The 14,023-nt window shown below is 39.1% G+C and overlaps 1 protein-coding gene across 1 annotated transcript; it reads right to left on the minus strand.

The window, feature by feature from the left end:
- Window positions 1–777: 777 nt before the first annotated feature.
- On the minus strand, window positions 778–13,728 carry CYP19A1 (cytochrome P450 family 19 subfamily A member 1; the record flags this gene model as incomplete). The annotated part of the gene is made up of 9 exons (XM_084213473.1): window positions 778–1,044; window positions 3,983–4,224; window positions 5,592–5,754; window positions 6,342–6,456; window positions 8,244–8,358; window positions 9,073–9,249; window positions 9,912–10,066; window positions 12,478–12,628; window positions 13,584–13,728. 9 exons carry the CDS (start codon window positions 13,726–13,728, stop codon window positions 778–780), a joined length of 1,530 nt encoding a protein of 509 aa, XP_084069599.1.
- Window positions 13,729–14,023: the final 295 nt, after the last annotated feature.

Raw genomic sequence — 14,023 nt, forward strand, 5'->3', positions numbered from 1 at the left:
AAATTTCTATAGTCAGTCATGTGAGGAGGTGGGGCTGAAAGTCACCCACCCATGGAATGCTGGTGGCATGTTTGGGGCTCATTGCCTCATTCTCACCTGGCCTTTATTAATAAGATGTTTACAGACCCCCTGCAGCAGGAGACTGGGTTTTAAAAACATACAACAGTTATCTCAACTACCAGTATTACCTAGTACTCTGCAAATTACTGCTATTGGAAAAATCTGTGTGACACTGTGAATCTTTGGTAGCTGTTTAACAGGCCAGCAACATGGTCAAGAAAAATGTTTGAATGGCTTCTTGTTCAAACATTTCTTTACAACTTATAGATGTCTTAAATACTTCAAATTGTTTCTTAGTCTTGAAATGAACTAATATTATTCATTCAGATGTTTTGAAAACGGATAATTAGAGCTTTTGCTGTGGTCAAATATTGCTAGGTCCAGCTTCTGGGAGGTGGGGGAAAAGGGAATTAAGCACACATCAGGTATGTTGGTTTGCTGACCCTCAAACCTCAGAACTGGCAGTGTTTGAAAGGGAAGGCATAACTTTGTCTGAACTCTATAGTTTTAAAAAGCAATCAGGAATTGTATAGCATGGCTTCATCCACAAACAAAACTATTCTGTACTTTCAGTCTTACCAATTGTGGCCTGTGGTTCTGCTGCACAGGCAGAACAAGGTGTCACCTGGAGTCATTTAGGGGCAACAAAACGTTTTGCATTCAGTATTTAACTAGGAATGATGAATATTTCTAAGTGGTTGAGTAAATCCTGTAGCTTTAGTGCTGATCCATTCTATCCCCCTGACTCTCGCTTGCATTTCTTCTGGGTGTAAAAACCATCTCCAGCAGAGGCTGCCTCTCTATGGGGTGCATGGATAAGTCATTGTTTTTCTGGATGTTGTTCAGGCCTCTTCCTTTCACGGTTTGCACTCTGCAGCGCCTCAGCAGAGTCACTAGGATCGCCTTCATCATGACCATGGCGATGAACTTCCCCACGCAGCTCCGGGGGCCGAACCCAAAGGGCTGGAAATAGCGGGAAGGGACCTGCGGAGAGCAACGTCAGGAGTCAACTCAGAGGCTGGTTTTTCTCCATAAGAGCAGTGAAAATAAGGATGGGAATTGGTAGTAGATATTATTGCCTGTTGGGGGCTGTGTACGAGTCAGGAACGGGACGGGACTGCTGGGAACGCGCCTTGAGCTGTTTTATTTTCCAGCATCAGTCTCATTACGTGGTTATGACAGTGGGAAGATGCCAGCAGCTCACATCCCAGGCTACAGACTGAGAACTTAATGTTACAACTGACTTGAAAGGTTTTTTTGACCAATCACACAAAGCAAAAGCACATTGACAGTCGTCTACCCAATCACTACAAGCACACGTACCTTCAGTTAAAACAGTGCTTGCTTGTTTCAAATACAATGCTGGTGAGCCTTAAAACACAATGCACAGGGCCCCGTTATTAAGCTTAGAACTACCTAATATCTCTCTAGATATGCTTTTCTGAAGCTTAGGGAGTTATTCTAGACAAGCATTAATACACACACCATTGTTCTATTTGTCCTTACTTTTCTACTTCCTACATAATTTTTTCTGCTGACCAATCTCATGGTGACTGCTTCGCTCCAATCACAGTTCTGCTGTCTCTGAGGCCTGCCTTTTGCAGCTTTCCCAAAACCCTCTGATTTGATGGATTCCCACAGATATTCTAAAAAAAATGCGGAAATAAACTTTTAAGAGCAATTCCTCCTTTCACACTGGAAATCCCACCCAAGTCAGGCCCAGCTACGGGCACTGACAGAATTAAGGACCAGCCCTTTTAAATTCAGAGGTAGCAGGGATTGTACAGTTAAACAATTGAATTCTGTTCATGTGTTTGTCCTGGGAACTACAGGGATTTCACCACAAGCTGTGAAATGGAGTGAAGCCTCTGCTCTTCAAATCTATTAAAGTTCGTTAAAAAGTTCTTCAGAAAATGTTCATTATAAAGCTTATAAATATCTGAAATACAGGCTGATGCCTTGTCTAAAGATAATCACTGAGCCATACGCCTACTCCATTTGTAATTATAAAGCTAATGTTTCTGAGAACTAATTTGTCATAAAATTAAACATTAAAATTTTTGATATTTAATGGAGAAATAACACAAAATTGTCTTCTGTCTTGTCAGCTGAAATAGGAATTGCAGGATTCCCAGGACTGCTGAAGAATCAACAGCTAGTTTCTGCTACTTTTATTGCCATTGAGTAGATCAGTTAAAAAGAAAGTCTGGTTATAAAGAAATTATTTTTCTTCATCAGTGTAACTTCTTTTTTAAAAAGTCAGTTATTAACCATGTTCTGACTTCCTATTTAACAATAATAGAGTAGAAACCGTTTATTTATATCAAATCATCTGGAAAATGTGTACTGTTTTTTCTTATTTTGAGACTGACAGAAGTATTCTCTTTAATTTTTTTTTTTGAATAAACTGAGCTGTGCTTTTGGAAAAATTATAGATAAATACAAGTGTTTATAACACAGAGCAAGTACAGCAGCTGGCAGTACAGCACAATGGCAAATGCACAGCCTGTGAAAATGGAAAAATGTTTAGATTCTAACAATGGCATCTTATCATAAATAATGCTGTGGATTGCTATTCACTTAGAGAACTGGAGGGAAATTGTGCCTGCCACAATAATTATGTGGCAAGCAGAATGCATCAAGTCAGACAGAAAATGTGTGGTTAAATATTTGGTCAAGGGGAAATATTTTTAGTAGCAAAATGTCCTCGTAAATTAAGCAAGATATCAATTTTTGATAGAAATACTTGGAATGTAAATAATGGGTGGCAAAATGGAGTCTATTCACAGGGAATTGTAATTTCGATAAACTTCATCACTTACTCTCTTCTTGAATTTTCTACAAAGACTTTTTTTTTGAGCTGTTGTCTTTAATTTTTTGCTCAGGGTAACCCAACAGCAGTTGAGAAATATTAACAAGGTGGATTAATGCTCATTTTTGGTGTGTAGCATATTTGATACTCAGCTTTTTTGATAAGAAATAGGTCAACCTTAAAGGTTTTTTCTGGCTTGAACACTCATATCTTCTTTTTTTTGTTTTTTCTTAGCTGTTGCTTCAGGTATTTTTACTGGTGAGTCCGTTTTTGGTGTGTCAGAGTAGTCTGGTTCTTTCCTTAAAGCTGAAGTTGTTGCTGTCAGTGTTCATGTGTGCAGCTGCTAACATATCAGTGCAGTTTTAATCTCTCCAGGTTAGTATTGCTGAACAAATACAGTTTCACAAAACCGATTGTTTATCAGTAATCAGCAGAGCAGAGGTCTGAGTGAATAATCTGAAGGATGATTTGAACAGTAGGGGATTACAAGAAGAAAAAAATATTCACATATTGCTTTTGATGATAGTTCTCCTGGTAGCTAGAACATAACTTCATTTGAAATTCAGTGCTGAACAGGAACTTAATTACTCAACATCCGCAGCATTAAGTTAGTTAAAACTTAACATTTTCATTATGGTCTGTAAAATATTGTGAGCTTAAAAAGAAGAAAAGAATAACATGGGCACTAGATCCCCAGTCTCTGAGGAGTTACTACCCTGCTTCACATCTCCAGAGAATCCTCAGCTCTGTGTGAACTGCTGGCATGGCTCTAGCCCCCTAAAGCCTCTTTGTTTTGTCCAGTGTCAGGGGATAGAATGGCAACCATGTGTGTCTGACAAATTCAATCTGAGATTTTTTTAATCAAAACTATTACATCTGGAAAAACTGTTCTCTATATTATAATTATTATTTATTTAAAAGGCATCTTGACAGGAAAATATCTGCCCAGCTCGAATAATAATAACAACAGTAATAAGCAGGTTGTATGGCTAACTAGGGACTTAGACAAAGGAAAAACTGTCTTATGGTCACAAGGTTCTTGAGCAAAGTAAGAGACATTAGCAATAAATAATATCCAAATTTCTGTAAGAAACAAGATGGAAAACTTACATTTTTCTCAAAATTTTCAAGAGAGAACTCGTTTGGCTTTGGGAAGAATTCGAGTTTGTGCATGCGGCCGATGTTGAGGATGATGTTTGTGCCCTTTTTCACGGGGTAGCCGTCAATGACATCGTCCTGCAGGGCTTTCCTCATGATCAGGTCCACCACTGGCTGGTATCTCATGCTCTCATAAATAAAATTCTCCACAGTCTTTAAGTTTGGCATGTCATCACTTTGGATGTCTCTGTCGCCTTGTGGAATAAAGCAGATGGTGAAGAGATTGGTTAGGAATTTACACTGTAGAAATATCGGAACATTTTGGGAAGATTCTTGGGTTCTGAAGTAGTAGAAAGGATCCAACAGCTTCTAAGGAGTTTTGTGTGGCCTTACTTATTGAGGAAATCTGGTATATTGTTCATTAGCATAAATCCTAGTTGATTAATTGACAATCTTCTTATCATCTTATCACTCTTTGTTCTTGTCAGCAACAAAACTCTGGGGGTCTTTCCTGGGCTTTTGCACAGGAGATCAACAAGGCACAACACAAATCCTCCAGGAGCTGACAGCAAACAGAACCTGGGGATAATCTGGAGCTAATTCTGTAGGGACCCTAAATTTTCCCCCTGTGTTTGGGTGTGGCTGGGTGTCCATCCCTTCCCTGACAATCCCAGGTGGGATGGGCAGGTGCCAGCAGCAGGGGCAGTGCTGGGATGTGCTGCCCTGGGCAGCTTCACTGCTGCTTTCCAGCCCCAAGGAGCCCAGGGGCTGCAGGCTGCTGCTTGCCAGACAAAAAGCACTTTGGAGCTGGGCACTTCCACAAGGAAAAGACAACATTCTTACCTTGGAGGGTAAGGCTTCAGAAGGAAGCAGGGAAAATGAGAGAGGGCGTACTCTCATGAGGACAGTACAATAAGGATTATTAAAAGTACCTTAGAAAAAGAGTAAAGGACTTGTGATACATTTTCTGGTGTTTAACAGACCAGAAGTAAGACTTAAATAAGAGTGGATGAAATTAGTTTCTATATTGGTTCAGTGTCAGGCTTTGAATGAAGGCTAGAGAAGGGGAAGAATACAAATTTGGAATATCTTGATTGTGTTTTGAATAGTTAGTAATTAGTACTTAGAGGAGGCCAATTTGAGATCAAAATGGATGACAGCAGAATATGATTTTAATTTTGTCTAGTCTTTTCCTTCTAGAGTTATAATGCAACTTAGAGAAGTTCTGTTTTTTTAGCACAGAAAAATACTGGTGATTAGAATTATTTGAAACAAGTGCCCCCTTTTGCTATTTCAGTGTAACAGGAAAATAATTTCAATGAAACTTGAGGTGAATGCTGATTTTTACACTGTGGCTGCTGAGATGAGAATATACCACATTATTTCTAATAGGCTATCAATTCTGTTGATTACTATTTTATTTTATTTCACAAATTTCTCACATTTTTTTCATTTGCTCTTTAACATAATCTTTTTACATACAATAGTAGTTCATTTGTCTTACTGCAAACACTTCTGTTGGGGAAAATGCTTAAAATTGTCAGGTTTAGATAAATGAAATTAGATCACTGCTGAAGCAAAACTATATTCCCACATCACTGGCTTTGCAGCTCCTGCTTACCCACAACAGTTTCAATTTCTCTCATCATCTCCTCTTCCACCGTGGGGTGCTCTGCAATCAGGATTAGCATAAAGAAGAGAGTCACAGACAGAGTGTCAGGAGCAGCAATCATCATCTCCAGCACACACTGGTTCACATTCTCAGCAGTCAGATCCCCTCTGTTCTGGAAAAAAAAAAAAAAAAAAAGGTAATTTTTGAGAAAACACAGATTGCTGACCTCTGATGCCAGCAAAGGTCTTATAGACTGCACAATTTCTGGACAGTCTCTCTTATGCTAAATAGCATTTCTTTTTTGTCTTTCAGAGAATGACAGAAAGCTGATGTTCTGATGGATGTGTGGTGTCCTGCAGAAAAGCAGAAATGTGTGTTCTTAGCTCAGGTTCTTCTTAGTTTATTGCATTTCCTCAAGAGTTGGTGAGCTGTCAGAGATTATAAAAAATAGGATAATTTGAAACCTTTGCAAACAAAAGGCAATACATTAAACAATACACAGGGGTTAGGGAAAGACTGAAGGGCACTCAGGGATAGATGCAAGAGTTTAGGGATGTTGTTTAAGCCATGAAATAAATATGGCAAGCACCTGGTCCTGAAATACAAGTATTCCTGTTGGAGTCACTCAGGGACTCCACAGCACCCCTTTATGCTGATGTGACTTTGAGAGAGGCACATGAAGATTAAATTGCAAGGCCTGTGTTCAGGAGAACGTCAGAGAAACCAAAACTAGCCATACTCTGAGTAAATTCCCATTACCTGTGCAAAAATCAACTGGGATGCAAAATCCATGTGTTCATCCAACTTTTCCACCGTGGAAAGCTTTTGTCGTTTCTGTTCTATCAAAGTTTCCATTGCTCCTTTGAGATCCTTGCTGAAAACAGATGAAATCCAACATATTGATAAATATCTGCACCAGGGCATGGCTAGAAATACAGAGATATACCAAGAAAAGCATCTAAGGATGGCAGAAATGAAGTATTCCTAAGAACAATTATATGGTTTCCTGCAAAAGTAGTAATACTTAGGCCAGGTGTATTTTCTTATGATTCTTAAATAATTGCTTGTCAGTCTGGAATGAAATCGTAATCTCTTTTTATAGAATAGACTGAAAAGGAGGAAAAGGTGTCTATATTAAAGAACAAAGGTGTATTTTAAAGGTGTATTACCATTTCTGAAGATTTTGTTTATTGCCTTGTATTTATACTGTGTTTTATCAATAAGTAAAATTAATTTTTTCATTTTACTTATTGATAAAACAAGGGATGATTTTCAGATTTGTATCCTGGAGTAAAGTTTATTTAAACTTTTCATATTTAAATACTAATACTGTGTCAACAGTTTTTGTTCCAGTGGTGGAAAAAGTAAAGTTCAAAAGTTGTTATAAATTTTGGGGCAATTTTCATTTAATTGTAGATTTGAAGGCAATTGTTTAAAAAAAAGTATTCTGAAAAGGTTTTGAATGGAATCTTCAGGCTTTTCAAATGTGGGTTTGTTACTGTTGAGATGGATAATTTGTGTTTCCAGGGGAAATGTATTTAGAACTTCAATCCCCATAAAGATCTCAGTATTTGTAAATGTTTTATGTATTAGAAATAGTTAGTGGTCCTTTTTGCAAAGTTTATCAGAGGAATATTAGAAGTCTTCATATCCTGTGGTGGTTCTTTGCATTGTCTTAAATCCAGAAAACTTTATATTTTTTTTCTTTGTAATAAAAATTTATTCACGAGTTCTTTTTTCATGGGACTGCATTTGAAATATCAGTATTTGCTTGCAGGGGCTTTCTGCTAATAACTGGGCCATAATAGTTTATCATCAGCAGTAATCAGTGCCATAATAAAATAAAAGTAAATATGAGAGGAGGTGAATCTTATGTCCAGTGCTCAAGGACTGTCAATTAGCTTGGGTGAACCTGATCTTCTCCTTATGTTATGTAGCACTATCAAAGCAATTTATTACATGTCCTTCCTAAGGAGCAATTCCTATCACTAGATGGAAAACAAATCCAAAATGAAAAAAATTGACTGCCAGTTCTTTTTAAAGCCGGCTCTCTTTTGGCAGAAGACAGAAAACAAGATCACAAAAACTGGAAGAGGCACTTTGTGCTTTTGCAAAGAGGAAAATGGCAAAATGTATTTGTTCCTTACCTAGGGAAAAAAACCACAACCTTGAAATGGATTATCACACTGAGGACTAAGTTTTAACTCATAAATGAGCGTTTGACTCAAAAGTCCGTGTTGAGAAATCCAATAACCAGGTACTGCTCCAAGGGTTAAAACCCCTCGGGGGCTGTGCCCTGAATACAGATGGGTTTCCTTCTTTGGATGAGCTGCAACCTGCTCTGATTGTCCTCAACTGGACAGCAAATAATCATTTCATCCATACAATGGCTTTTCCTTGTCTGAAATGAAGTTTAGTTTCACATTTTGGTGAATAAATTGGGACTGGATGGTCAAAGCTTTGAACTGGTCCCAGAATTCAGCTACTTGTACCACCAGTGACAAACCTGGTTCTGTTTTGGCTCTGCAGACAGGGGACCTCAGCAGCTACCTCTGCAAGTGTCACAGTTTTGTTTCTAAAAGGCAGAGGAAAACATCAAGGGAAATGCTCCTTCGCAGAAAGAATCTTACGCAATTGCTCTGTAGAATGGTTGATACTCACACTGCGTCTTTGTACTTCTTGCACAGCCAAGAAATCTTAAAAAATATGTCAGGCTTTAATAAAAGTGCTTGCCAGGCATCAAAGTAGTTTTGAATCTTAAGCACAATGGCATTTTCTGAAAAGAAATGTTAAAAAAATGTCATTAGTTGTAAATGGCTAGTAATGTAAATGCGATACAACAATTATTCAAGTAAGATAAATCCTTCGGAGAATTAATAATAAGGTTGGGTTCCCTACTGCACTAAGTTCATGGGAATTTGATAAGCAACTGGTAGGTAACATTTGTAGCACACTGTAAAAACGGTCTAGATCTTTGCAGAAACTCTTGGTAATTTGCTACAAGGACAGAGGTGTGTCAGCCAGACTGAAGAGTCTCCCACAGGAGAGCCAAAGCAGGACTATTGCAGAACACTGAAACGAACAATTTAGACATTCTGATAATATTATTTCTGTTATAGGCTGAAGAAACTGTAGAAAATGTAATTTTTTAGGTGAACTTTTCAGAGCATTCATTAAGTTTGGTAGAAAGATTTCAGATTCTTCCATGAATATAATTTAACATTGGAATCGTACCGAATTGGTGCATAAAAATCTCTTTAAAGGGCTCCAATTCATTAAGGTGGGTGACAAGCTACTGCATATTTTTGGTCATGTAAAACTTTTTTGTAACTAGCATGATACTAAATCAATTCCAATTAATTATGTGGTGACACGAGGGTCTGTTCTTGCTCTGTTATTTTGAGACAAAACTGCTGAGCGGTATCAATGAATTTGCCTTGGATATGCATTTCAGACCCATCCTAAGGCCCAAGACTGGAGCTGTCAGTACCATCCAGAGGGACCCCGAGGAAGAGCTTGTTGGATGTGTCCAGCATGATCCTCCTCATGAGGTTGAGCACGTTGATGTTGCCCAGCTCCGTGGTTTCCTCCTGCAGCTGCTCCAGGTGCCCGACGGTTGACTCCACGCAGATTGCGATCATCCGCACCAGCCCGGGGCCGGACAGAGCTGGGGCGTTTGAGCAAAGCCACAAAAGGTTGGTTAGGTTTTCTGCTTTCTTTATAATGCCTCAAGTGGTGATAGCAGTGTTGGTGAAATGGCAAATTGTGTCAGTGGCTGGTGTGAAACCATTCTGGAGCTTCGGGGGTTTATCGTTCTTTGAAAGGAAAATCCAGGGATGGGTTGTAGCAGCCTGAATAGCTGCTGGTGTAGTCCAGGGTAAGGAAGCAAAAAGGGCCTTTGCAGAATACCCACAGGTGTTTTATTCAGCTGTGAGTGAGATGTTCAGGTCCAGGGTAAGGAAGCAAAAAGGGCCTTTGCAGAATACCCACAGGTGTTTTATTCAGCTGTGAGTGAGATGTTCAGGTCCCCAGCCCTACACACCGAGGGTCTCCCTTCTCTCCCCGGGGGCCTGGGGGCTGGCCCTGCTCTCGGGCAGTACAAAGGTGAGGGACAATCAGGGAGTAGGGAAGGAGTGGCTCAGGACACAGGAACAGGGGAAGGAGCCAGTGGGGTCTAACAGCTTTCTGAGGGAAGATTCTTGTGTCTCCCCAGACCAGTAATGCCCCCCCAGGGTCTCCACGGTGGGTTTCAGACAAACCCAGCAGCATTTTGGGAGGGTTGGCTGTGTGTGTCACAGGGATGCAGGGTGTCAGTGCACACTGGGTTACCTTTGGTGAAAAAGGGTCGAATTTCCTTCCAGTGTGCTGGGTTGTTGTTGAATATGATCCCGTTCTCGTACATGCCAATGCACTGCAGTCCAAGCTTGCTCCCAAATCGAGACACGTAGTGCCAGTGCTTCATGACATGAAACACACTGGAGGATCTGGGGAGGGAAGGAGGAAAAAGCCCCCAATAAAAGAACTGTTTCATAGACTAAATACAGCATTTGTATTCTGACATTTTACAGTTGCTCCCAGTGCTGACTCGCATTCTTAATTTAGCAGCAAGTACAATGCTTAGCACGAAATGTTGTTCCTTTTACATAATTAAAAATCTGATCAATGCTTTCAGAATTTATATTAAGGCAATAATTTCTTCTGCTCAGATTTAAACTATTTTTCAATTAAAATGCAAATAGTTAATGAAGGATTTTAAACTGAATAGTGTGTATACATAGAAATGTGTAGATATATATGATACACTTTGGCAGTGCCCAGTGTAAGATATTTCAGAGGGCAAGGTAAAATATTTGATGTGTACTAAATTATAGCTTTACTTTTGAATATTCAATGCTGTGTATTCTTTTGTAGCTCTTTGGTCGTTCTCTGACACATATTGAAAGCACAAAAACACTTGCATAACTTGAATATGCATTATCATAATACAATGGTATGTGTGGCATAAATAATAAATATTCTTAAAGAGACACATAAGGGAAATCCATTATATGCATAATTATATTTGCAGCCAGCAAGATTAATTTGGTGGTGCTGGCAGACAGCATTCTTGCTTTAAGATATAATTTCCTTTAGAGGGAGCCCGCATTTCAGAAATGTGGATGTGATGAAACACTGATCAAAGAGAATCCAGCCAAAAGAAAGACAATCAGAACAAATATTTGAAATGAAACAATATGCTTGTTTCTTTACAGTGTAGAATAGTCTGTGGGCCAGACCCTGGACTACTAACATGGGTTTAGTTTATTTTTTCATTCAGGTAATGTGAATGTGGCTTTTGCTATTGACTGCAAATATCCTTGGTTTCATAATTTTGCATGACCTGGAGGTAAAGTTAACATTTAAGTTTTTTCCCATGTCAGGGCATACCATCTATTTCCCTGAACATGAGAGGATGGTGTTGAATTCTGACAGCTGTCTCCACAAAGGAGAAGGTGCAGCAGGCTCATTTTTCTTCCTCCCATCCCACATGTGTCTATGCAGGAGACACATCATAATGTTTCCAGGAAGGGTTTTGTCAAGTAACCTTGTATAAGCAGGTTTTCCTTATGAAGCTATTTAATGAAGTCCTCCAAAAGACCTCAGCTGTTGTAACCAAGACTGCAAGTCCTTCTCTCTGTGCACTAGCACCTCAGTATTAGACTTGATGCTAAAAGTTCAGATGACATTGGGGAAGAAAGATGACAATGATTTTCTTTTGCGGAAGCCAGGTTGTGTTTAGTTTTGCAGTGAATTTAGGATCCACTGAAACTTTTATTCTATGTTCTTGCTTTAAAAAAAAGTTAGATACTCATTTTCTAGGTATAGCCAATGATATAAAGCAAGAAATATCTGAAAAGAAACAATATATTGGCTGTAAATCTGGCATTGTTTAGCAGCACTCCTGGTTTGTTTCTGATGAATTGGTAGCACAGAGAGGGAAAGACAGCTGTAAGAGTTGGTAGCATTTTCAAAGCATTCAGAGCATTATCAGAACATTTTACTGCTTTAGTTGATATTTGTAACACCTTTGTAGGGTAGGAATGTGAGCAGTTTTCTTGTCATGATTACTTCTTTCTACTGAGGTTTAAATAGAGATGAAGCACCTTGCATCCAGTGGCAAATTCTGTGATTATTCTCTATGCTGCACTGTCTTTCAAAGGCTTTTACTTAATGAAAGTATGAATTGATTGACATTGTTACTTAAAAGGTTCTGATTCTTTATCAATTACATGTGGTAAATCTTTTGCTTCTACTTTTTTTTCTTTTTCATGACATGACTTCTAATCCAATTTAAGAAGAAAGCAATGGAGCTAATAAAATGATAGGCTGAAGTTTAGCATTAGGTTTAATACTGTGCATAATTGAAACATATGAATAATCCCATTAATTGGAGTGGAATTACTCCTAACGCTATAATGCTGTATTTACTTAGTTAAATCACTGAATTGGAGCCATAACCTTTGAGCATTTACTTCCACTTTAAGGAGAAATTTAAAACCACAGAAAATGAAAGTTTGATTTAATCCCACATTGCAGGAAGCCCAGATCCCTAAACTGAATGTTATCTTAATAATAAATGGATAGTAAAATAGATGGTAGATTACTTCTAGGATTGAGCCACAGTACTTTCCTATCCACAAAAAAAATATTAGGAGAATTCACCAAAACTTCAATAGCAGAGTCTTTAAACAGACAAAAGATTAGAAAAAGGTCTGTGAATAGCAGAAAGTAATAGGCTTTTGTTAGGACAATTTTTGAAAATAGTAACTTCAATTCTGCTTTAGAATAAAGTAACAAAGATGTTGTAAAGATATAACACTTTTCAAGTTATTAAGTATAGAAAATAAGGATTTACTTGCTAATTATAAATGTTTCTTCACCGCTGATCCAAACTCTCACAAATTCTCCATATGTCTTATTGTAGTAGTTGCAGGCATTCCCTACTCCCATCCAGAGAAATCGGCCATGAGAGATGAGGGGACCAATTCCCATGCAGTATCCCGGCCCTAAGAAACGGGAGAGAGGGTTGGTCTCAGCAGGGCTCACGGACAAGAAAACACCTCTGAGCACATTAAAAGGAGGTTTAATGTGACAGTCACAGCCCGTGCTGGGCAGCTCACACAGACAGTCCTGCTCTGAAACTCCCAGGAACTGCAGCTGTGCTGCTGAAGTCCCACTGTCAGTGCTTTCAGTGGTACCCACCACAGATGGCATTTATGGCTGCTTTGTACAGCTGCTGCTTGCTTTTGGAGGGACAGTGTCTCCAGCCCAAGGAGAAGAAATTCTCTTTTAGGCAAGGGTCTTTTCCCAGAATTTCTTCCAGGAGTCACTGAACTGGTTTAGGGTTATTCCTGTCCAACACCTGTGGGAGGCTGTGCACTGCTCTCCTCCATGCAGCAGGGTGTTGCATCTGGTGGAAAATAAGCTGAGCCATTAATGTCTAAACAAGCCCCCAAAACATTCCAGAAGGGAAGGGGATTTGATTTTGTTCTGATATGGAGGGTTTTCAGTGCTAAAGATAAAGAAAGATTGATAACCTACTAAAATCTGAACAGCTTCTTAGATAACTGTTAAGAGTAAAGGCAATTTAGGGAGACTTAAACTTTAAAACGAGCAAAAAGTAGTTTATAATGCACAAGAAAATGAGAGTTGTAAAATAGTATGAAATAGTGGAAAATCCTGAGTTGTAAAATAGTATTACAGCTTTCTAGCATACACAAAATAAAGCTGAAGAAGAAATGTCAGATGGCCAAGCCACGATTATTATGGAAGTTCTGAACTTAAATAAGCCTGATTTCCTTTATCAGGTGTCTTTAAGACTCTGTATTACTCAAAACAATTCGTAATAAATTTTGTTGTCACACCATGGTTATTCAGCATTACTTTGTCACTTAAATTTGAGAAACAAACAAAAATTACTCTGAAAACTTTAATGTGGCACAAAAGCTAAAGCTGATTTACCTGGTATTGAAGAAGTCTCTTCATGATTCCATATGAGAAAGAGAAAGCACATGAGGATGAGTATGGGCACGGTGGCCACGGGCATCGTGTCCGGCACCAGGCTGGTGATGTTGTAGTGCATCAGGTTCAGGGTCTCCAGGACCATCTTGTCAAAGATTCTGCTTTGCTTCAGGAGAGAGAGAGAAGGGGGGAGAGAGGCAGGGGCTGTCCAAGTTCTGATGTGTTCAGCTTTGCTTGGTCCCTCTCAGCCCCTTTGTAGTTCCTGCAAATGAGCAAACCCGCTCGGGACGTGGCTTTATAACGAGAGGGGCTGCCCTGAGTGCTTGCTGGGACCAGCCTCATCACAAGTCAAAAGAGACATGAAGCAGACACATTTTTTTGCTTGGGAATAACAAAGGTTTTCTGACCTTGATGCTGAGGCATAGTTTTGGATATTTTGG

Source organism: Fringilla coelebs (genome assembly GCF_963513975.1).
Source record: "Fringilla coelebs genome assembly, chromosome: 12".
Lineage (NCBI taxonomy): Eukaryota > Metazoa > Chordata > Aves > Passeriformes > Fringillidae > Fringilla > Fringilla coelebs.